Source organism: Anguilla anguilla, chromosome 6, assembly GCF_013347855.1.
Source record: "Anguilla anguilla isolate fAngAng1 chromosome 6, fAngAng1.pri, whole genome shotgun sequence".
In the NCBI taxonomy this organism is placed as follows: domain Eukaryota; kingdom Metazoa; phylum Chordata; class Actinopteri; order Anguilliformes; family Anguillidae; genus Anguilla; species Anguilla anguilla.
In genome coordinates this window covers 22,721,061-22,746,710 of record NC_049206.1, presented here as the reverse complement: position 1 = coordinate 22,746,710, position 25,650 = coordinate 22,721,061, and the positions used below count along the sequence as shown (strand labels likewise).

Below are 25,650 nucleotides of genomic sequence, written 5' to 3'. Positions count from 1 at the left end.
AGATGAACCAAATAAAATTAAACCCAGTAAAAGTGTATGGTTGGCCATACCAAGCACCCACCAGGTAGTTATCTTTTCCAAGAAAGTAGATGTGTGAAAGCACTGGGCCTACCAATCACATTTCTTTGCTTTACTGTAGTAGTAGCTCATTGGGTAGAGCCCCTCAGCATGAAGCGACACTATTATAGCTGCTCCGGAACACCAGATATCCTAAGAGCTGTTATTTAGACAGTGGTCCACTGAGTCATTGTGCTCTATCTGTATGATTACATCCCACCCACGGACTGCACATAAAAAACAGCCTAGATTAAATCCGGTAAAATACATGAATACAGTAACATTTATATAAAAACATTTTACCCGGACCCTAACCAATGAATAGTGTTCACACCACACAGGAAGTACAAGACAAATCTGACCCACCCCTGCGGGGGGCGGAATCCCCTTCACCTTCTGAGCGTGCTCCAGCCGTGCAGCTGGAGTTCCCTGTGGCAGAGGGGATGATGGGAAAAATACTGATAAGGACAAAACTCACAAACAAAAACAATGATTTTTTTTACCTTGAGGTTGGTGGTGGGTCGAGTTAAAAATATTGTTTTTATTTGTGTGAGTTTTTTTCCCATCGTGGGAAGCCAAAGAGCACAATGCAGTTAATAACTGTATGCACCCCCCCCAAATTAAGACAAAAAAGGACACAACTACACCTCATGTCCACATTCCACCCCCCCTCACAAAAAGAGGGGGGAACTGAAGAGGAAAAATAAGGGTTGAACAAGAAGCACTAAAAAAGTCAGTCAGTTAAGACATCACATAGGATACAAAACAGGGTCTCTTCAATTGAGCCACTCTACACCCACTCCTGGCCTTCTCCCCAACCATGCTCAGGGTTCCACAATGACACAAAGTGCACATTCTCCGGACACTGATCTGAGATCAGTCCTGCAGAAGGCGGCGGTCTGTGAGGGGTAAGTCCGGACTCCAGACTGCCAGCCAATTGGACGAGGCTGAATTTACGTTTACCGAAGTGTTACCTAAGGGCATGGGCTGAAACCGCACAGAACTTACTGGAGAGATGCCTCTTCACAGAGACCTGGAACGAAGGAAAAGAAAAAAATTGAGCCACACAAAAACGTGCTTTTAAAAACACATACCCGATAAAACGTTTACAAGTTCAGATAGCTATTTCGCTTTGTTCCTGGATAAGTGGCCATGATGTAGCACGATGAGTGCTTTGGTGAGTGTGAACTTGGCATTGGCAGTGGCCATGGCATTTAACAAAGGAAGGAGTATGCGCGCTTCCCAACATGAATAACATTTTGTCAGTACTTTTTATGGTGATTCAACACAAAAGAATGAAATGAAACACTCCGCTGCAAAATTTGAATTCTGTTCAAAGATATGTAAAACTATTATATTGAAGTTTGGCTGCGGTTTCCTCAGGAAGGTCACATTGAGTTGTTCCATTAACATGACAGCAAGATTTATAAGATTCCTAGAAAACATATCACAGTGGAACAAATGAGTCTCCGGGTAACTCTCTCGAGTGAATGCTTCTTGTGAAAGTGCTTTGGTTTAGCGATAATATCAGGCAGATCCCTCGCTGTTTCCTGCCCTCTTCCTAGACTCCTCCCCCCTCCCCCCTTCCCAGCCGGTCTCCTACCGCTCTGTTGGGGGGCAGCGTCAGGGCCCCCACGGTGGCCCTCAGCTCCCGCTCCTCGGCCGCCGCGTGGCCCCTCCCGCCGTTGCCCACCGGGCGGATCTGGATGTTGAACTTCTTGGGCTCCTCGTCGTCAAAGTCGGAGTCGCTGGAGAAGAAGCTGCAGTCTTTCTCCTGGGAGAGGCGTGCAGCGGGAGGAGGGGGCGGGGTCAAGGAGCAGAGCGGCATGAGCCGGGGTGGGGCCGAGGACAGGTCTACGTGGTCTAGAGTAGGAGGCTACACTGCAGAGCAGCTGCAGTTCCTTTTAACTGCAGGTTTGAAACGCGTTTGAAGGGTGTTGCAAGAAAGTGACAGTGAACAGTTTCGCTGTATCCTTAAACTTGCTACACACATGTAGTTTATGTATGCGTGTGCATATGTACAAATGCACTTTGCTTATAAAAATAATAATATATCCATCAGATTTGTGCATATCAAGCCAACTGGCCGCTCATGGGAAATCTACGTGAAGTTTGTTTGCTAGCTTTTATTGTGCACTGTGCTCAAGGCTGGTATAATACATTCTACATTAACTGATTTTGTTCTTTAAGTAAAAGCGCATTATTTGAAATAATTAAATCAATTTCACTAAATTGGATTCTGTCATTTGTATTCTGTTATGCGAAGAGAAGAAAGAGAAAGCTACAATGAGCAATGATTTAAATTGAGGTTGGTCCCTCCTCTTTAGTTCAACAGCCACCTCTGGTGAGCTGAATGAGCACGACAGACAAGAATACAACACACTGCAAAGTAGCAGCATCACTCAGTACAGCAGAAAGCCTAATGCAGTCAGATGGTGATTGACTTGGGTTTGATATCGATTAAACCCAAAATGCAATTAGACAAATCAATTCACCATTAGCAATGGCTATTCTTCCATGAACCAGTGTAATTGCATTCAGTTTAACTATTTCTTGCTCACAGACTTAAATTGTGCTTCCATTCAGACCACCACAGCAAAGTTCACGCCAGTTCACACGCTTGCCGTGTGCCAGGTGGCACAGGACAGGATGGAGAACCAGGTATCAACTCCTCCTGCCCTACCCCAACCCCTCAGCATTCTCCTTGCAGGTATATGTATGCCTGTGTCTATTTTGTCTGTGCTTTTATGCCCATGTTCATGTGTATGTGTGTTTGTGCTCATATATTTGTGCTATATATGTTTGTGCTAATTGTGTTCATGTGGGTTTGCCTGTTTTCTTGTGTGTGTACGTGTGTGTGTGTGTGTGTGTGTGTGTGTCCATGCATATGTGTGTACTGTGAAAGAGATGATGCAGAGTGTGCATGACCTCATATTGGTACGTAATCACTTGGAGCGTGACTGGCCCTTACTTAATCTAACCAGCTGCTCTAACAAAGCAGCATCAGAACACACAGAAAAGGCCAATTTCATGACCTGACCCTTCCACAGAGATGACCATGATGTGAACCACAAGATGTCACTCCACTGAACGAGATGCTATTCATCCTGAACATCGCAGGAACAGCAGAAGGATCTGCATGTGACTGAGGCACGATTACTAATGGGAGCTGAAAAAGTCAGTCTGAAACCGTCTCAACATTCTTACGCTCCCAGCGCTGAGAGTCTGAGAGGTCCTCCTGCTAATTTCCCATAATGCAGCTGAAGGTTCAGGTACTGAGCCGCACCCACAGTGTCACAAGGAAGGATATCATTCTGATCGCCGTCTGCTCGGATCACGAAGCCCTCGTCGTCCACTTGTGGGGAATTCTGCAGGCAGAAAAATTTTGTTCCATTCAGTTTATTGGCATAGCAAATGGAGCGAATTTACTGCCTATATTATTTACACGTGTATCACAATTCAAGCGTTTTGTGCACCATAAAACACAATTTATGTGTTTTATGCTTCCAGTTTTACAGATCTCAAACCACAAATCACAAACTACAAAGCTCAGGCTGCAGACACACACAAAAATAAAAATCATTATGCTTCTATTTTCCTGCTCGGGAAAAAAAAACAGCATGTGCATGCACTATGCACTAATCCAAATGAAGGTATCCACAGCCAATCAGAGGAAGAGTAGCTCATAACCAATCAGTGAGAGCAGGCAAGGGAGCAGGAAACTGGACATGAGCTGAAAGCATCATAGATGTGCAGGTGAGATATCAGAGATTTTGGCAATATCTAATGAAAAATGTATTAATTCCCAAGATAGATGATCAGCTTAAACATCTTTGATTAGTCGCTTGCAGTAAAGATAATGTTTTAATGGGCAATTGTTGGCCGAACAATGGCCAATTTTATGCAAGCAATTCATTTCATTTGAATAAAAGGCAGACTAACAAGCTTCCACATCACTAACTTACACGTTCAGCTAGCAAGAGACATAGTCGGCTTTGAATTGCTTGTAGCTAAAAAATAATTTGAAGCATGGATATGATGAAAAATTCAGGAGTTGGAGTTTCTGCTCTGTAGCATTAATTAGATATGGGTATCGTTTAAATTTTGACGACACCGGTGCTAAACAATACTTTTAAAACGGTGCCGATGCCGAAATGAAGAGCAGCAACAACTGCTGAGAACGAGATTTCAAATGACTGCATAATTTAAAAAAGATATGGATCTATAGATAAAAATGTATACCCTCTTTCATTTGGTAACAATTTAACATTTTTGCACTGATCAGCTATGCAAATGAGCCGGTGGTGAACTGGCAGTGTACAGCAATGCATGCCCCGGACCACACCTAAACAATAGCATCAATTTCTAAGAACATGATTTCACTGAAATGACTATGATCTCAAACATACAGGTCTATAGATTAACAGTACACCCCTTTTCATTTGTCAACAATTTTTTGTTTTTGCAGTAATCAGCAATGCAAATGATCTGGCAGTGAACTGACACCGTATGGCAATGCATGACAGGGACACATTACGGGGACACCTGTAGCCAAATGTCCCATCTGTGCCCCTGCTAGCTTCCCACTGCTCTTCCCTAATCTCCCTCTCTTACCGGTGGAGCATGCTGCAGCGTTGAGATGCCTGAACAGTGCCCATGCCCAACCCCCCCGCCCGCCCCCGCCCGCCCCCCCCGGACCGCCACCTCCTACACCTGCTGCACTCAAGCAATTCCGAACCCCTTCATCACTCCCCACTCTAGCAAGCAAATTATTCAGAATTGATTGTTAACTATCGGATCAGACCTATTTAAGTACATTAAGAACTCCTAGAGCTAGCCAGAGGAGGATGGGCTCCTCTTCTTAAGTCTGTTTTCCCCTAAGGTTTCTGCCTTCCCCATCTAGGGAGTTCTTCCTTGCCACTGTTGCCCTAGGAATGCTTTTGTGGGGGGGGGTAGGCCGGGGTACACTGTAAAGTGCACTGTGACAGCTGTTCTGGGGAATGCACTACACAATTAAATGTGATTTTAATTTGTGAAATTGCAAGCATTTCTATTTGCTTTTTTTTTCCTGGGCCAACATATCATTTAAAATCCTGAAAACATTTTGGGACACATTTGCTTTATAGCAATGCACTGTAATAGAAATAGACACCAGAAAGGCGGCACTGGAATACACATGAATGGAAAGTGAGAGGGTGGGAGGATACCTTTCATGTTTACTCTTATTTCGCTGCAGCACCGACAAGAGGTGAACGGTAAACCGAAGATGATAATTTAATAATCGCTACACAGTTAAAGAAAATGTGCTATGGAAATGGTATATGCTAGCACAATGTTAGAACATGGCTGTTTATATGCAGCCACACGATACATAACATAACCTACATATTAAAGGATATTGTAGCGTTCCAACTTTATACTTACATGCAAATTTCCCAAACAGATATATTGTAATTGTTTCTGGACTCAAGGCCATGACGGTTATTGCTGTGTAACTAGGTTGGCAGCTGGCTGGCTTGAAAACTAGCAAGCTAGAAAAAATTTCACACTAAATTATTCCAATGTAAGTCTCTATGAAAGTGGTTACTATATTATTCTCTGGGATTACTGAACACTTTGCTGCTGTCATTGATTGGTCATGATCTATTCTTCCCCTGATTGGCTGAGGACACCTTCATTTTGATTGCAGCATGTACGTGTGGATATTTCCTCTTACATGGAATAATAGTGCCAAAATTATTAGCATTTTTCCGTGTCTACTGTTTGAGTTTAATAGTTTGTAATTTGTTTGAAATCGATAAAAGAAGATTTGTGTTTTGCAATGCGTAAAACACGTGTGAATTTTGCACCTCAAAAAACAGGCATGAGTTGTGAAACGTGTAAATAATATTGGCACTAAATTCGCTCCACAAATAGTGGACCAATGAGATATTTACAGACACGTTCGCTTTCATATTTTTTAAATTTTTCTCCCCAATTTGGAATCCCCAGTTGTGCCAAAAGATGAGTTCTGCAGCTGAAGCATCTCCATTCCTTTGACGCAGTGACCAAGCCACTATTTTACACACTCTTTTACAGAGCACACGGTACTACAGGAGAGTTAGCACTGAAAAGAGAAGAGCGATGTATCTCACTGATAGCCCCTGGTAGCTTGTGGAGATCTGCTGTGCAGCACAAGCTAGCAACACAGTTACCCGAGTAACGACTCCAACCCACTTCAGTCTCAAACCCGAGTAAATCCTGACTCTAGCCTGGGAGTCAGACCACGTGATACATTAGCATAGCTAAGCATGCTCTAGATTTGTTGCAGCAATTGTTTTCTGTCATTGAAACCCATTATTTATACTGATGCGTGGGAAGCCTATCGCTAACAAGAAGTACGGTGCCACAGCCTTGGAAGACAACAGAAATTGGCTATTGTTTATGGTTATTCACACACACTTCCACTCGTTTGAATCTGAAGCATTTTAGAAGGGAGTTTAGTGGAGCGGTAACGGTCATTAAAGAGCCCCTCTTCCCACTGCATCCAATCCCAACGCCCCCTGTATGTCACACGGTTCTGTTAAAAAATATTCTTAGCTGCAGATTGATTGAACACCCATCTTCCTAAAGTAAACCTCTGGGCTCTGGGAAGTCTATAAATAGGCAGTTACCGTGACACTGCAAGCGGTACCAGTGTGTTTGTTCTGTACTGCGTGTTTCCATCAGGTCTAATGCGAGAGGGAAATGAGAGGGAGCAGAACACTGTTCTGGTTTCTATAACCTCTTCTCTCTCCCTGTATTCATCTTTGCGTGTGATCTAAACACAACCTCACGCCCAGCTTTATATGGTAGGTTCCTCATCAGGGTGTTTGTGTATGTGTATGTGTGTGCGTGTGCATGTGTGTGGGTGTGTGTGAGAGAGGGAGGGAGAGAGAGAGGTAACGTGGGAGGGAGTGTGCATCATACTCACTGGAGCCTCAGTGACAGCTGTGTCCCTAGAAAACAAAAGACAGAGGAAGACATGTGAAAGGATGGATGAATGGTGGATCTGTGTGTGGGTGTGTCACAGTGTGAGTCACTATGACAGCACATACAGTACATGAACAGTGTGTGTGTGTGTCTGCGTGTGTGTGTGTGTGTGGGAGTGTGTGGTAGCGTGTGTATGTGTGTGTGTGCGTGCTCACGTGCGTGTGTGTGTGTGAATGTGTGGGAGTGTGTGCGTGTGTCTGTACATGCTCACGCACGTGTGTGTGTGTGTGCAGGAGTGTGTGGTAGCGTGTGTATGTGTGTGTGTGTGCATGCTCACGTGCGTGTGTGTGTGAGTGATGTGGGAGTGTGTGCGTGTGTCTGTACATGCTCACGTGCGTGTGTGTGTGTGTGTGTGTGTGAGAGTGTGTGGGAGTGCGTGTGCGTGTGCGGGAGTGTGTGTGTGTGTGTGTGTGTGTGTGTGTGTGTGCGGGAGTGTGTGTGTGTGAGTGTGCGGGAGTGCGTGTGTGTGTGTGTGTGTGTGTGTGGGAGTGTGTGTATGTGTGTGTGTGTGCGTGCTCACGTGCGTGTGTGTGTGTGAGTGATGTGGGAGTGTGTGCGTGTGTCTGTACATGCTCACGCGTGAGTGTGTGAGTGAGTGTGTGTGAGTGTGTGGGAGTGCGTGTGTGTGTGTGTGAGTGTGTGGGAGTGCGTGTGTGAGAGTGTGTGTGTGTGCGGGAGTGCGTGTGTGAGAGTGTGTGGGAGTGCGTGTGTGTGTGTGTGAGTGTGTGGGAGTGCGTGTGTGAGAGTGTGTGTGTGTGCGGGAGTGCGTGTGTGAGAGTGTGTGGGAGTGCGTGTGTGAGTGTGTGTGTGAGTGTGTGGGAGTGTGTGTGTGTGTGTGTGAGTGTGTGGGAGTGCGTGTGTGAGAGTGTGTGTGTGTGCGGGAGTGCGTGTGTGAGAGTGTGTGGGAGTGCGTGTGTGTGTGTGTGAGTGTGTGGGAGTGCGTGTGTGAGAGTGTGTGTGTGTGCGGGAGTGCGTGTGTGAGAGTGTGTGGGAGTGCGTGTGTGAGTGTGTGTGTGAGTGTGTGGGAGTGTGTGTGTGTGAGTGTGTGTGTGAGTGTGTGGGAGTGTGTGTGCGGGAGTGCGTGTGTGAGTGTGTGCACTCACGTGGAGTCGGGCTCCTTGTCCCTCTTGCCCAGGCCCGGTATGCGGAAAGCCTTGCTGCGGCTCTTCTTGCCCTCTGGCACCTGACTGGAGCTGAACTCCTCAAAGCCCACTGGAGCTACAACACGCAGCAGAGACACTGCTGTCACAATGTCGCCACACCTCACACCTCACATTCAGGGGTACCTGCTGTTCTATGGTCAGTGTTGCGTTCCTACTGTTCTATTGTCAGCGTGGGGTTCCGACTGTTCTATGGTCAGTGTGGGGTACTTGGTGTTTTTGTTTTATGCTGGTGTTGTGCTTGTTTGGTGCAGTCGGTGTTGTAAATGATACTTGGTCACCCTACGGTCAGTGTGGGGTACTTGGTGTTTTTGTTTTATGCTGGTGTTGTGCTTGTTTGGTGCAGTCGGTGTTGTAAATGGTACCTGGTCACTCTACGGTCAATGTGGGGTACCTGGTGTTTTTGTTTTATGCTGGTGTTGTGTTCGTTCAGTCAGCGTTGTAAATGGTACCTGGTCACTCTACGGTCAATGTGGGGTACCTGGTGTTTTTGTTTTATGCTGGTGTTGTGTTCGTTCAGTCAGCGTTGTAAATGGTACCTGGTCACTCTACGGTCAATGTGGGGTACTTGGTGTTTTTGTTTTATGCTGGTGTTGTGCTTGTTTGGTGCAGTCAGTGTTGTAAATGGTACCTGGTCACTCTACGGTCAATGTGGGGTACCTGGTGTTTTTGTTTTATGCTGGTGTTGTGTTCGTTCAGTCAGCGTTGTAAATGGTACCTGGTCGCTCTGTGCCCGTGCCCTTTTGCTCAGCAAACTTCTTAATGAGGTTCTCAATCCCGATGTTCTCCACATTCTGCTTGAACTCCTCGTGCACCTGGGGAGACAGACCAGCAAGCCACAGAAAACATGGCTCTGCTTTTCACATCGCTCATTAAGAGACGGTCTCATTTGAATCTTTAATACCTATCGTTTAGGAGGGAGTCGTGACTCAGCCGCAGTCTCGCAGTGGGGAATAACGGCCTTCCCACACTCTCTAACACGCTTGCTCTGCCAAGGCGCTGTGACTCACCGTTTCAAGGAGACATTAAAGCTCAAAACAAGCATTCGCAACTTTAGCAAAACTCAGAGCCGAGAAATGTCCTCATTTTTTTCTCTCAAAATGATGCGTCTTGTAGCTCCATGACATCTAAATGGAGTACATGTAACATTAGTTTATCGATAATTACCAGGACCTCCTGTTCCCGATTCATGTTCCGCACCACTGAACACCATTTCAAACAGCAGACAAGAGGTGCTCCTGATTTCATTCCTGACTGCAGGGGGGGGCCTCCTCATTCCTAAACCCTCCTGACTACACAAGTTAAAAACACCAAAGGAACCCACACATCGATCCTAGCCCGGAAGTGAATTAGCCATGCTAAGTTCCAGTATGGCGCCAACGCATGGATATGTCAGTCTGTCTAAGCTCTGTTCTATTAGCCCTGTGCCAACAACAAAAGGTCTCTATTGGTCAATTGTGACCTTTGTATGGTTGGAATTATAAAACTGGGGAGATGTGTGATAGCTGTACAAAGCGTTGACTAATAAGACATCTCTTCCCTTGGAGTGCAGAGCGGACAGGCGGGTTTGCATACCTGTCCCACCTGCACATGCGTATCCTCTATGGAGTGGGAATATGCCTTAATCAGCTGCTTCATCTGCCGCAGGTGAACCTCCTCCAGCTCCTGGAACTTCTGCACACAGCACAGCAAGAGCACAAACACCAGCTACATCAGAGCTACCATGCCCTGTCCCCACACTGACTAAGAGACAGAGAGAGACACAATGCACACAAACACACACACACACACAAACACACCAGCTACATCAGAGCTACCCTGCCCTGTCCCCACACTGACTAAGAGACAGAGAGAGACACAATGCACACAAACACACACACACACACAAACACACCAGCTACATCAGAGCTACCCTGCCCTGTCCCCACACTGACTAAGAGACAGAGAGAGACACAATGCACACAAACACACACACAAACACAAACACACCAGCTACATCAGAGCTACCCTGCCCTGTCCCCACACTGACTAAGAGACAGAGAGAGACACAATGCACACAAACACACACACACACACACACAAACACACCAGCTACATCAGAGCTACCCTGCCCTGTCCCCACACTGACTAAGAGACAGAGAGAGACACAATGCACACAAACACACACACACACACAAACACACCAGCTACATCAGAGCTACCATGCCCTGTCCCCACACTGACTAAGAGACAGAGAGAGACACAATGCACACAAACACACACACACACACACACAAACACACCAGCTACATCAGAGCTACCCTGCCCTGTCCCCACACTGACTAAGAGACAGAGAGAGACACAATGCACACAAACACACACACACACACACAAACACACCAGCTACATCAGAGCTACCCTGCCCTGTCCCCACACTGACTAAGAGACAGAGAGAGACACACACACACACACACACATCAGTTACATCAGAGCTATGCTGCCCTGTTCCGACACTGACTAAGAGACAGAGACACACACATACACGCACACAAATACACACACACACACACTAACACATACACACCAGCTAGAACAGAGCTACCCTGCCCCATCCCCACACTGTCTAAGAGACAAATATAAAAAGAAACACGTGCACACAAAGACACACACACACACACACAAACACACACAAAAACACATCATCAGGAACAAACAGAAATTATATGAGAATCACAAGACAGATGGACATTGATGTGGTAGGCTGGGCTGAATTTTTGTTGAGGAGCATCTTAATTACACCTGTCCTGATCCTTACCGAACACAACAATCTACCCATTTATAATATCCCTGGTACCATTTTAGAAATAATGACGTGTATTACTTTGCCGCAAGGGTTTTCATCATCAAGTCACATAAAAATAGCAGTGTTCATACATTTTGTTGGAGGGTCTCCCTGGAAACACTGAGGGTCGCCATGGAGACGCCCACATGCTGAGGGGGGGAAAAAAAAAAAACCCTAAAGCAGGGCTGCCCATTACGGATTCTACAGGGCAGCCGTGACTAAACCAAATCATATTTACCATGTTCTTTACAACAAGCTGGACTGGGACACTGTTCACTTAAACCACTCTCACGCTTGGAGTCCAAGTGCAAGTGGAGTCAAATAAATGTGGATCTGGGCCGCTCTCTCCCACTCCTGTACCTGTTTCAGTCCTCTTTGGCACAGCAAGGTGTGACTGTGACAGATATCGCAAATGATCGGGACACACTCAGAAGTACAAATAACCCAGCATGCAGGCTAATGGTCAAGGCTGCCAGTCTGTATCCTGTACAGCGTTAGCAATAGCAGGGCTAACCTCAGAAAAGTATTACAGGTATTACAAGTTGTTAATCTCCTGTGCACACGTTGACTTTAATAGCCCAGAAAAACCCATTAGTCATCCTTCGCCCCAAAACATCAAGATAAAGGGTTCCCGCATTTGGCCACTGAACCCATCCATCTCCTCAGTTACGGTGTAGCACGGCAGCTAATGAGTTTGTCCCCGTTGGAATTGTGACGTGTGCTGTAGACTCCACAGGGCCTCAGCCCAGGCAGAGTGGAGGGAAAGCCTGCTTGGCCTCACTCGAAACCAATATGCGGGGAACGTCAGCAAAAAGACCTTGAGTCTCACCCTCAACTGAAAACAGCTTGCTTCAGCACAACCCAACAACTCCTAAACGACTCGTCAAAAGAGCTCCTGAGCACACAGCGCTGCCTGAACGCGCCGCTCAATCCGCGGTAACAAACCCCTCCACAGCACCGCGGGTTTGAACACCGTGGCGTCAAGCCGCGAACTGCGATGACAGGGCAGGGTCATGATGAGAAGCTAGGGGGCCTCCCTTAAAGGTCTTCCTTCAATAATTCATTAACGCACGACTTCAAACGGCTTGCCTGTCTCCCTGTGCCAGCCTGCTCCTCCCTCTCCCCGCAGGCCTCCACCGATTGGACCCTGCCTGCGGCCCCCGCCCCTCACCTGTGCCGATTCGCACATTTTCTGCTCAAAGTCTCCGCCCACTCGGTTGTATTTTTCCACGGAGGAGCTGAAGGACTCCGCTGCCTTTTTCGACTTCATCTCCGCCTGGGGAATGAGGAGAGAGGTAGCAGGGGGAGAGAGGGAGGGAGGGAGGGAGGGAATGACAGAGAGAGATGGTATATAACGAAAATTACAAGGAGGGAGGGTTTGGGGACATGCAGACCACATATGGAGCCTGCACATATTTACAAAATGACAAATCACTGAGTTCACTGTAGAAGGATCATTATCATGCGCATTTCAATTTTCACACTTGACTTCAGCTGGTTCAAACTGCAATAAAGATATGTTGATATTCTCATATTCTCCACATGCAATACTAAACATATATCTATATATATACAAATACCTACAGCATAATAGTCTTACCATATTTCATAATGGCATATCTAATATTACACTACTATTACAATTTATTTCTCTGCCAGGTAGCCTGATTCAAAGCAACTTAAACATCTTTACACAGTTTTACATTTTGTCCATTTCTAAAGCTAGATATTGTTTGTATATTAGATTTATCACAGTATTATGAGATTTTTTATTGCAGGTCCTGCGGTGGATTTCAATCTGTGCCCACAAAGCTACAAGCCCAGCTCCCTAATAACTCTAGTACACTAATAGGGAACCCTCAGTGGGGTAACACAGCGTCTGTGCGTTATCTGCACAGAATACAGAACAGACCGGACCGACCGGGCGTCTGGCACAGAGAGGGGGCGCAGCACGCACCTTCTCCAGCTCTTTCTGCGGGGCGCCCTCCCTGCGCAGGCGGTCCGCGTCCGTGCACTTGCTGTGGTAGTTCTCCCGGGACTTCTGCAGCTGGCCGCTCTGCACCTGCAGCATCTGCACCGACTCCAGCGTGGACACCACCTCCTCCTTGGTCTGGGGGGGGGGGGGGGGGGGGGGGGGGGGGGAGTGGGGGGTGGGAGGAGACAGACGCCCGCGCTCAGGCCTGTTAGAGAGAGAACGCTCGACCCGACGGCACCGCGTTAGCTCGGCGCGAGAGACAGGCCGGCTTTCATTCACGCGGTGGTTTGAGCCGCTCTGTTCAAATGACGACAGCTCAGCCACTCATCTACGGCCTGCATTGTCCTAATGCTAATAATAACACGGAGGCTGCAGGCGTAATGGAGTGCACATCACATCTCAGTGGGTGTAGGGAAGATGGCTCTCGATGAACGTAGTTGTGCAGCGCATCATCATTTCAATTCAATTCAGTGCTATTTCAGTCTACACTGACCTTACCCAGAGGTAGTCCACGTGTAACAAAAGGGGATGTCGCTATACTAAAGAGCAAAACACGGGAGCAAAGGAGTTTGCCAATTTAATTAAGTATTCAATGTATGTAATCAAGTATTAGCATATAAGAAGCTGGTGTAATTGTTTTCAGGCAAAATAAGGGATATTTGGGGTACATTTTATATGCAACAGGGCACATTATATGTTGTGTATAATTGTTTTGGTATGAAGAGAGTTTCGGTAATAAGAGAGGGAAAATATATTTGGTATGAAGAGATTCATCAAAATTCCTCTTTCTACAGTAATAGGCCATGTCAGTCAGGGCTACTAATGTGCTGACTTTGGATCAGTTTCAGCATGTTTGGCGAAGAAGCTGAAGGGTCACAAAGGCGGTTTAACTGATCCTGGATCAGCACGACTAACCTGTGAGGTTAATAGTAAGGGAGAGAAACCGTGAAAACCCCACACAGCGCAGGCCTCTTTTACCTTGCGGTGGATTTTGACCTGCTCTTCTCCATACTTGTTGATGTCATTGATGAGAGAGTTCATCTTCCTCATGAGCTCTAGATGGCAGAGGGCCAGCTTGTCTGACGAAACGCGAAACACGTCCCACATGGGGGCGAAGGTCCTGGGAGAAAGGGATGAGGGGACGGGGACAGAGCCAGTGGCCACCAAAATCAAACCTGTTCATTCCTTTCAATGCAGAAATTCTTCTATTAGAGAAAGATATGAGTCTAACAGATACATGCTGTAGCTTTACTTTGACTCAGAACGCTGTAAATGGGTCAAGCGATTCTAAAGAGGAACATGGAAGCCTGACACCATCGATTTGAATCTGCTATGAACTGCTGTGACCTGCAATATCCTGCTTGTTACACTTCCAACCCATTTGTTTAGAACATAAATTGTCTGTCGAACGCTGTCAGTATCATAAAAAGCAAGCAGAGGAAGTCCTGCGCTGGTGGGAGAACTGCTGGCGGAGAGCGCATTCGTCCCGCCTGTCACTCACCCCAATGTGCTTCCGTTGCTCGCCATCTTGGCCAGCTTGCTCATGGACTTGGAGTACGTCTCTTCGATGGCTGCCCTGTAAGGCACGCACACACAATAGCAGCCAATTGGAGGGGAGTGTCTCACTGGGAGGCCAATCATACACTGCGATACGTTAAAGTAATGCAATCCCTTCATAGTGCCAGGAGATCCTTGAGTAGATGGTGCGTTCTGAAGTGAAGGGACACAACCGAGTTCAACCTGCCAGGGGTAGGGTGGGTATAAGTCCACCAGGGTTCCTGGCTTTCCACTGCATTAGCTGCTCCTCTGGAATGGCTGGACACCCACAGGCCATTAGTTGCTGTCAATGAGAGATATGCCTCTCCTCCGATTGGTACCAGTCCTGTAGTACTGTTTGCCTGAAGTGATATAAATGGTTGCTGTATTTTGCGTGAGTGTATGAGGGGAGTGCACAGTCTACAACTGCAGGTATCAGGTGACTTGACAAGAAAATTTTTTATTCAAAATTAGAGAAAGAAACATGAGGCAAATTGTAGTGTGACAATTCAGGCAATTACTTTAATGACTGACACCTAAATCACTCTCGCATTACTACTAAAACTTTTGAAGTGTAAACAAAACAACTGTTTGACAACACATTGCATAAACAAGCAGCAAACTACAGGCAATTACTTTTTCCACATGGGTGATATGGGTGTTTGAAATAAATGAAATAATAATTTTTAAAATGTGTTTTGTCTTTACTCGGGTTCCCTTTGTCTAATATTACATTTCGTCTAAAGATCTGAAATCAGTCAGTGTGACAAATATGCAATAAGAGAGGAAATCAGGAAAGAGGAAAACACATTTTCATGGCACTGTAAGAAAACAAAAAATGAACAACAGACCCGTTGTTAATAATGCGCTGTACATATTTGGTGCAGATGGTGTATAAATAATAAATAGCCTAATTACAGTAAATAATTCAACTGTCCCTTCAAATAGCAGGGAAAGAAAGAATTCCCTTCATGTGAGTGATCAACTGTGAATGGAGGAAATTAAATTTGAAACAAACTACCTTCCCTTGGCAAAAATTCACTTATTTTTCATTGGTTACGGAAGAGAAACAAGGACTTATAACAAGGTGAAGGAAATCTCCAATCCAGTCCCAGCCTGTGCTTTGGAATGTTTTATCTCTTGACTTAAAATAAAATGTAAACCTGTTTTTTTTATATAACAATATGGCAAGTTATGTTTGGCGATTTCAGGCCTGAAAATGCCAAAATGTGTTTGTGTGACAAAGTTAAAGGTCAACGCTGACTGAAAGTGCTCCACAGAGAACAGTACTTGAGAGTACAGCCATTTTCCTTCGCGTTTTTAGAAGTGCACACACATTTCAAACAGTCAGGGAGTGATTCAAGAGGCAGCCTATTTGCGCATTCGCTAACTCCTAAAGTCTGCTGCATGCCTGTGGTCTGCCTGCTCCAGCTGCAAAAGAAGGAAGCCCTTCGATGCAATGACTGCGCATCTCAGCTGGTAGATGGCAGATTTAAAAACAGAAGAAGCAGCAGCAGCCAGCTAAAAGCTTGTGGGAGGACACACGTGCGAGTCTGCCTCCTCCCAAACTGACAAAGTGCTTATACAGCGATGGGACTAGATTGCAATTGGGCATCCCAAATCTGCAGAAATGGAAACAAACCCAGACCGTTTTGGTAGCAGAACAGGAAAACGAGGCCACTCGGCTCCTCCAAACCCACACCAAAACAACGCAAAGGATTGTGGGAACCCTCCATGTAAGTTTCCTCCCTGTCATGTTGGAAGCTCTCTCACCACAGATTTTCACACCATCAGCACTGTTTCTTGCCCGAGGTGCTCCTGCTGACGCCTCATTAAAATGTTAAAATATGAGAGAAATGGACAAAGTCAGACTCAGCACATTTCCAACATTTACACTGAATCCCAAGGTCAGAGGAGACAAACACAATTATTTCACATGCTTAAATAATCAAAATTCAGTTGACTAATTTTCATATGAAGCAGCTTTTCTTCGCCACTGATTGACTTATGAATGCCCCAAATCCTTACATAAGTTGTACCTGTGATGGTCTGAATGTCTTGGAATTGTTTGAGTGGTTAAGCACAGGACAGGCTGTGCCTCATAGACTACATAATAGCATTCAGGATCCAGTCCTGGAGGGCTGCAGTGTCTGCTGGTCTTTGGAGTGTTTCAGTGCCAGTGATTCATTTATGCCATTGAATGGCTAAAGAATACACACACCTTGTTCTCAAGGCCTTAGCAAGCTGCTGATTTAAAGGCAAGCACAAGTACCTGCGAACACTGTGGCTCTCCAGGACATGAGTCAGCCATGTTTTACGAAGCAGGATTACTGATTTAGCTGGACAACTGCACAGAGTAAAACCCAGAACCCTCCCAAATCTGGAACATGGACTGAAGTAAAACAAACTTTTTGTGAAACACGCCCCTGGTGTACATCAGGAGTAAACAATGATGTCTAGGCAAGGGTCAGGCAACCTGGGTCCTGGGGTGCTGTAGATGTTTTTGGATTTAGCATCTTCTAAACCCCTAACTACATAATCTGATTAACTATCAGGCTTTGTGAATGCAGGTGACCATGTGCTGGAGATATTCACGTTTCACCATTCAGATGCTGAATATTCAGACTTAGACTATTTAGAATCGATCCAAACTGAAGGAGGATACATTGACTCCATACAACTGGGAAAAAGTGGGCTCCGGTCAATCCGGTTTCAATGGGTTACTGCTCCATATGTGCCCTAGAACTCACTAGCACATATACATTACATTTATTGCCAACATGAGATGCAGCTATCCCTCAATAGCTCTCCTATAGCACACTGCTTGGCTTGGCACGAAAATAATCAGTGGGAAACTAGTGACTAGTATCACAGCAGTGACGCAAAAGTATGACAACGCACAGCGGGCGATTTCAAAATGGGAGAAACACTAACCTTTATGTAAAACAGAAAGAGCGGCGCGGAAAGCCACTGCAGAATTATTTCGATTAACACCGCAACGGATAATTTTCCGTACCTGCGACTCGGAAGAGCTCACCCACTTATTTCACACCCCATCAGAAAGGCACAAAAGCAGCGCAAAACACATTTCGCTCAGCTTTAAATTTCACTTAAGCGGCAAACTAAAATTCGCGCGGCGCTACGTTCGTGTTCACTTGTTGAGAACCCGAGTGGCAATGAGATAGATGGCACTTGGCTCCAGTCGACGGCTGGCACTGGAAACGGGAGCCGTTCAAACGGAAGAGAGAGAGAGAGAGAGAAAGAGAGAGAGAGAGAGAGAGAGAGAGAGCGGGGTTCGGTGCCCCGATGGCGCCGTGCCGATGTCATCTCTCCCGTCCGCTCGAAGCGTGACGGAGGACTCCGCGAGGCGCCGAGCTCGAGCGGGCTTAATTACGGCAATTAAGTCAACCGTTCCGCTTAATTACGGACTAACTGATATTCCGGGGCGCCCGGGAAGCACAATGAGGAGAAGTCCCAGAAGCAGAAGCGCTATTATCACGACGATCAGACGACCCGCCATCTGAGCCCGGCGCTCCATCAATCTCTCCCCCTCTCTTCCCATTCGCGCTCCCGTCACGCAGTCAGACAGAGCAGGAGAGACACTGGCGGGTCCTTCGGAGGTGAGCACCGGGCAAAAAATAAAACAAAAGGCCGCAAAGAGCTGGGTCGATGCCAAGGAAATATGGTAGGCTATGACGACAATATATGGAAAGTTAAAAAGTTTTCAGAAACAACCCGTCCACAGATTCTTCTGGACATCCCTGCACACTGCCTTTGCACATATTTAAACAGGCTTTTCTGAAGTGTAGATATAAGGCATATAGAATATCTAAAAATAATAAGATAATAAGTACGCAAACAAGTGAGCAGAGAAGCCTACGGCAGATTTTGAAGGAAGAAAATGAAGCCATATTGTGTTCTATTCTAACACTGCTGCCAGGTGGGAGGAGGAATCAATAAAAATTTAATTGCTCTCCGGGCTCTGTTTTTGAGAGCTAGGTCAGCTCTGTCTTTCAATTCGGGGGCAAACAAAGTAGATGAATGACACGCTACTTCTCGCCAATGTAAGTGTTTGGAGCGAGTGGCTCTCCCCTTAATGTGCGGTGAATGGGGCTGTCAAATCAATTATCAGCTTGTGACAACTTATGTGAGGGAGAGTTTATCAAAATGAGCCAATTAAGACATGCTTGTCTCCAGAGGTGTTAATCATGAGGACAGTGAACTCACTCATGTTTTTCGCACAGATATCCACCTCCCCTCGCTCCTCCTCTGCCCTCCCCCACCTCTCCCACGAACAGTCTGCCACCCAAACAACACTCCTCCCTCCTTCCCCCTCACTCCTTACCTCTCTCGCACAAACTCCGCCAGCTCTTTGGCGGCAAGCTGTCCGTGCTTCATGTTGTGGTAAAGCACGTCGAATCCCGTGTTCTTCTCCCCCTGCAACACAACACATGCTAGCTCAGATCTTCAGCTGGGAGATGCGCTGAGATGTCTGGCATTCTGTGCTCAAGCATCTTCCGGAGCTCAATGAATAAATATGAATTCCCCACGTCAATCGCAGAAGGAGCAGGCTGTGCACAAATATGCCCTGTGTGTGTACGTGTGTATGTGCTTGACGGTTTGGGCCTTTGTGTGTGTGTGTGTGCGTGTTTGTGGGTGCGTACGTGTGTGTGTGTGTGTGTGTCTGGCATGGGGGTAGTCACTGCTCGAAAACGTGCAGGATAAACTGGAGAACGCCCCCTCACACCAGAAACTCCGGAACACATGTCAGACTCAGGGTGGGGATTTCCGCCTTTTTGCTGAAACTGCCGGAAGCGTCTTCTCCATCAGTTCTACCTGAGCGCGCTCAGGAGTGCCGACAGCGCACGTGACAAGACTCCGAACACGAGCAGGCTGCCTCTCGGTACGGGCTCCCGAGGCCCTGTGGTGTAAACCAGGGGCCGTGTCCTTCTGCAGTATGACACCACTCACACAGCCCCGGACTCGAGATGCAGATCCCACTGCCTAAACGGGACACAGATGTAGCCCCCCCCCCCCCCCCCCCCCCCCCCCCCCCGCCCCCCACACACACAAACACTTTCCGCCCATCAAGGACCGCCGTAAATCATATTTATTTCACATACACACAGCGCCCTCCATGCCAAAAATGGTTGTACTGGAACCTTTGGCAAAGCTTAGCAAAAAAAGGCTGTATAAAATAAACTAAACACAGGCAATGAGCTACAATGTATCACACGAATGAGGACATTATGTTATTTTATACGAATACATTTGCTCAGAGAGTTTTATTTGCCAAATACATAAGTGTTAAAATTATTGGGACCCACTGTGCTCAGTATTTTGTGCACCCACCTCTTCCCAAGGATAAAAATACAGAGTCATCTTTTTTGCACTTTATGACATTAGCGAACATGTGAACATATGTCTTACCATGCCCTGGAATTTTTCAAGTTTGGTCTGTTTGTGAGGTGCCCTTCAATTCAAACCACTAATTCCCACTCATTCTTAATCGAGTTCAAGTCTGAGATGGCCATTGCAGAACAGCACCTTTCACCTAAATGGCTTCTTTGAGTTCATGATTCTATCTACCTTAGCAAGAACCCCAGGTGAAAAGCAATGCCATATTATTCTCCACAGATATGCCATCCTTTACAACATGAATATCTTTATTCTGAAGCCAAACCCACCACTGGTGTACTTTGACCAAGTGCAATTTTGGTTTCATCTGATCAGGGCACCTAGTTTCAACTGAAGTTCAGCCATTAGTACCGAATGGCATTCATTCCTGACGCACATCCCTGAGGTTGGGATCTGTGCAAGCGGCGCTATCTACACAATATAAATGAATGAAAAGGGTTTTGAATGCTCCTCTGAATCACTGTGGAGGAGTGTGTTCTCTGTCCTCATACAGCAGGTCAGACAGCCCACAGTTTGCAGGGAAATGCTAAGAGCATAATTCTTCCCTGGACAAAGGTGAGCAAACCTACTCAGAGGCACGTAAGCACTCAGACACACACACACACACACACACTCCAAAAAAGCTAATTATGCATCTACCTAATATCCCAAATTTAGAACAGCTTGTCGAGATCTTAGGAAGCACTCGTGCCTATTTAAATCCAACAATGCTAAAATTTTTGTTAGTGGGCAGCTAGCTGGCCATTTGTTTCAGTAAAGGTCACATTCCAGTTCACATTTAACATCTTAGCACAAAAATATCCATAATGTTTAAAACAAAAGGTTAGATGATGTATAATGCTGTGCTTATATAACGCGCGGCTATGGTGGAGAACGGAGGATGTGTGTAATTAATTCATACCGCATGTTATGCCTCCACAGTTCCCTTATTTAACAGTCCTTAATTCATCAGTGGTCTCCAACCCTGGATTCTCTGCTGGAAATTGACCCCAAGAAAGGAGAGCCACCCTGATTTGCCCACGTATTGCAGTCTAGTTCACTTAACAACACACAATTACACACACACACACACACACACACACACACACACACACACAGACACAAAAGCATAACTGACAGCTACAGTTCATGGAATAAATGTGACAAGGCTAGGCCTGCTGCAAGGTTCAAGCCAAATATTCAAGATACTCCACATTACAGGAGATACAATTAACCTGCTGAGCTAAAGGCCAGGGTTCACAAGTTAAGGGAACTAATCATACGCCTATTGCTTCTCCAGGGGTGAAGTCACAGTCCGCAGCTGCGTCTCCAAACCATGTCTGGGCATGGATACCCGCATCTGTGTAAAAACGTTCCATATCTATGGTTTTTTATCTGCAACCTAAGTAAAAAATTGAAAAAATCATATAGAACATTCATGTCCTTCACAGACAGTAAAATTTTAAAGTGTCCATCATGGAGGACAATGATGCTAACCCTAGCTCCAAATTCTGCAACAAAAGGAAGACATGTACCTTTTCAATCTTCTTGAGAGTTTTGTGGATAACTGACACAATGTCAATAACCAATTCAACAAATCCGCTCGTTGCATCCTTGAAGGATGAAGAAACCAGATATGTAGTGGGGCAGGGAATTGACAGAAGAGTCCTCATTCAGTTTCCGAGAAAGACAGTTATGAATAATAACCACCAGTAGCCTTAACACACAAATCACCCAAGCTCCACATCTACGGAGCCGACTGCGTATGAGACAAGGCCAGCACCGCTGTCGTCTGTCACAGGCTTCCCCGGCCTACTGGCCTCCCACACTGCCCGAGGGAGCGTCTGCAAATTACTCTCCCATTTCAACAGGCTGTGTGTTCATTTAACCGTTTTGCTGTTAATTACAACACCCCTGCACAATACACACAGGCATTAACGGGGCTAATTACTTTAACAAAGACGAGTTGTAGGAAGGGGAATTCCGAGCTTTCGATTTGTCTGAATGTTCTACAGTTAGAGAATTCCAGTTCTCACAAAAAAGGCTGAAATAATGCAGTTTAAAAACATATCTTGGAACACATTTGATATAAAAAGGGGAATTTCACTTTATAACACTTCTGGGGTCATTTTCACACCTACCTGGGCTTTTGTGTGCACCCCAGACAGTTTTTAGGTTGCTTGCTTCAATATTTAGATATTTAGATATACCCGTGTAAGCAAACCCCCCCACCCCTCATCCAATAGAAGCCAATTCAACATCAAACTCCACGTTAGACTCATTGTAAACACACGTTCACTTCTCATGACTGATATTGTCCTTCTAATGAATGTCGCCCTTAATTTTTTTTGCTTACATTTTAGATACATTTTAAAGGGGAATTAAAATGTATCTGAACAAACTGAAGACATTTTCAATTATTACCCCCAAAATTGTGCCTTGCGTTTCTGCCATTAGTGGCATGCACACACACAAACACACAGCAAATACACACAAATCCACACAAAGATCTGCAGTTAAAGTACTCGCCTGCAATAAAACAAATGCTTCACAGGCTGCACAGAACAATAGGAGAGATGGTGCTGACCAGAGGAGAGCTGTACGTCTAACTGACAAAAGTAAGCCTGTAGACCCCTGGCACATAGATGGTGGGAATTAATGCAGCAGTAACCCAAGGAATCCTGGCCTACTTCAACCTCCCTAGTTCTGGCAGGATGATTATAAGATTGATATATGTGATTACAAAGACTATTCTGATTGAGTCGGTCTCTCTACAGAAAAAAAAATCAATGGATGCTCATGCTATATCGTAAATATCAGAGCCAACCGGGAAAACAGCAACAACTTGTGGTGATTTGTGCTAACGATGACATTCAGCCAAACTCAGCAGGCCATTTGAAATCCTTTAGTGTCCGGATTTACAACAGCGGGTGTGCAAACCCCAGGGGGTTCTTGAAGGCACTGCAGGGGCTCCCTGGCCAGGCTTGGTATGCTATGACTATATATTGATTTGGGAAAATATTTCAAAATATAAAACCTTTTTTAAACATAACCCTTTTTAACTCAGGGTGGGGGTCCCCTGGATGACTCCGAGCGTGGCTGGAGGGTCCCTGGATCAGAAAAGGTTGAAAACCCCCGGTTCGGTGGACGTAATCGCAGTGGTGTTCTCTGAGTGAGCAGATGAGACAGTAGCTGTAATCACAGACACAGTGACAGACCATTGCTTTCCCCCTTTCTGTTGCAGGCTCTAATGATCAGTCCCCACACTGTGACTGTATGGACGAACGCTGGTGATGCATTATTCTGGCTTCTAGTCTGGCCCGTTCTGAAGTGGAAACCTTATTCTAATACAAATTCAGCTGTCCTACTGAATTGCTCCATGATACCAATTCAGCTGTCTTCTGCTATTTCTGTTTATAATGATGCAGGGGACTGCCCTGCTCAAACAGTGAATGACTGTTGTTGCTATGGTTTCACATCCCAGACTAAATAAAATAAAACTATGGTTTCATATCCCAAACTAAATAAAATCTGCCCAGTTTCAATCACTGTGGGAGGCTTTTTTTAAATTATTTTTTGTTTAAGTAACCTACAAGGTCAAGAACTGAAAGCTTGTAATAAAACAAAGCAGTTTCCTATCCGCGCATTAGATCTGTGAGATGGGGAAAAAAAATATTTAATTGCTGGTCTATTTAAGTGACGCATTTCAAACAACCAAGTGATAAGCAGCAGTAATGTGAGAAGTGAAATGCTAGCACCAATCCTGCATGGAAGACTTTAATCTGGGAGAACTAACTGTGAGCATCCGTCGCTAGATAAACATGGTGTGAATGAAGGTCAGTGTTGAACCTGTCCAGCTGAATTGAATGGACTGATGGTGATGGGCTGTCAGTCTGAACACTGTTTCTAAGCCTCTGAGCCTTCGAGTATTAGCGAGAGTGGAACTCGGCATTTTGCCAAAGGAGGCAAAAAGTGGGAGAGTCACGTCCAGGAATGACAAAATCATCCCTGCGCTTAATTGGATGAATAACTGTCAATCCCTCTTTACCTCAGCCGATGTGTGCTAAGCATATAAAGGCTGTCATGCATAATCTAGGTGCTCTTTTCAAGTGTTGCTTTCTTTGAAGGGCTGTGCTATATTGTATGTGAGTGAGACTATATGCAAAACAAATTCTTGAAAATGAATTCTCATTCATTCATGCATTCATTCAGAAACATTTGTGATGGCCGAGTTATGTTTTCTCCACTTCTCTGTAGAGTGCTTTGAGATCGTGGCAAGAAAGGCATTATATAAATGTCACCCGTTGTTATGACGACCCTCCCTGTGAAAAGTCCCTTGAAAATCACTGGCCGACAGCCAGGCACTGGCAACACCTGGAGCACTTCCTCCCGAAACAGGACCCTCCCCCTTTAGTGCCCCAGCGGGACCCAGATCCGTAAGTGGGACGGAATATATTAAGTTACTGCGGAATGTGAAGTTGAAACAGAAGTCGTATAAAACCCAAGGTCTTTGATCGCAGTAACATAACCACTGAGGTGAGGCATATGGCAAAAGAAAAAGCTTCGGGATTAACCGGCAGTTCGAATCGTGTTACGGCATCAGATTATCGGCATCAGATTATCGGTATCGCGTTTTGGGGCTGAGTCCCGTCTGTGTCTAAAACCCGTCTAGACCCGCAACTTCTAAATCCTTCACCATAAAAAAGCAAGCAGGTGGATAGATCGCTAAGCATACGCTGCCGGTGTTGCCCCGTGTAGGCCGACTGATCCATGGTCAGGCTCACACAGTGTACACTGACCCCAGATCAGTTTAGGATTTCATCCAAGCTGTTATTAGGGCAAATGCTTGGACCGGCTTCCCAAGTCAGTTCCAACCATCGATCACCTGGGCTAAACATCCTACATCACGACTGGGACCATTAAAATTATTGCGGACGATTCCAATGACCCATTTTCCCAGGGCGTTAGCGCTGGGCTAATTAAATCCACCTGCGCAAGAGCGCGCTACGCGCAGGAGCCCGCCGCGCGCCTGTCGCTGTTACCGCGGTGATTAATGGCTTCGGCGCAGAGCAGCTGCAGTCAGCAGTAAGCGAGAGGGGCGGGGCGGGTGCGACGCGCAGATGCCGGCGGCGCTCGCAGCCGGCGGACCTCACGGGCCGCCCGTTTCAAATTACCTTTTCCCGGCTTTACATCGCCGCCCCGAATCTCTCACCTCGCCAGTCAGTCCCTTTATCCGGCAGAACGGCGAGTCATTGTGCTCGTTTTCATTAATCTAATTCACCGACGGCGATCCGCGGCTGGCCCCGAGCTCCCGCGCCTAAATTAAGCCACCAGCCCCCGGGGTTCTCTGCCCCGTTACTCCAGACGGAGAGATACGAGGCGGGCAATCGGAACGAGACAGTTTCTGCTTATATCCGAGGGACGCATTTACATAATTACAATTACGGGATGCTAGCGCCATTTCAAAAGAAACAAGACTTTCATTTCCCCTGCCGCGTGCACCTGCGGAACGGGGCCAGCAGACAGGTGATGCCGTGCAAGGTAAGCATAGTAACACAGTCCATATATGCGCACGTATAAAGTTTATTCACACTCCTTTTCACAATCGGTGTGCGTTTCCATCTGCAACAACAAAAAAATGAACTAGTGCCTATTGAACTTTGAAATAAGACCAAATGTCCCACATCTTATAT

The 25,650-nt window shown here is 46.1% G+C and overlaps 1 protein-coding gene across 3 annotated transcripts in view; it reads right to left on the bottom strand.

Annotated features, from left to right (window-relative positions):
• Positions 1 to 25,650, bottom strand: part of LOC118229388 (F-BAR domain only protein 1-like) — a 54,541-nt gene that overhangs the window by 13,973 nt on the left and 14,918 nt on the right. For 2 of the 3 annotated variants that reach the window (XM_035421309.1, XM_035421310.1), the window contains exons 3-15: positions 18,906 to 18,997; positions 14,526 to 14,600; positions 14,003 to 14,144; positions 13,007 to 13,159; positions 12,221 to 12,325; positions 9,804 to 9,935; positions 8,947 to 9,043; positions 8,172 to 8,286; positions 7,010 to 7,034; positions 3,368 to 3,425; positions 1,661 to 1,842; positions 1,066 to 1,090; positions 424 to 486 (exon numbers count right to left, since the gene is read on the bottom strand). In XM_035421309.1, the coding sequence (XP_035277200.1) occupies positions 424 to 486; positions 1,066 to 1,090; positions 1,661 to 1,842; positions 3,368 to 3,425; positions 7,010 to 7,034; positions 8,172 to 8,286; positions 8,947 to 9,043; positions 9,804 to 9,935; positions 12,221 to 12,325; positions 13,007 to 13,159; positions 14,003 to 14,144; positions 14,526 to 14,600; positions 18,906 to 18,997 (1,264 nt within the window). The remainder of the gene's footprint in view (positions 1 to 423; positions 487 to 1,065; positions 1,091 to 1,660; positions 1,843 to 3,367; positions 3,426 to 7,009; positions 7,035 to 8,171; positions 8,287 to 8,946; positions 9,044 to 9,803; positions 9,936 to 12,220; positions 12,326 to 13,006; positions 13,160 to 14,002; positions 14,145 to 14,525; positions 14,601 to 18,905; positions 18,998 to 25,650) is intronic. The other variant, XM_035421311.1, reaches the window with a different exon arrangement.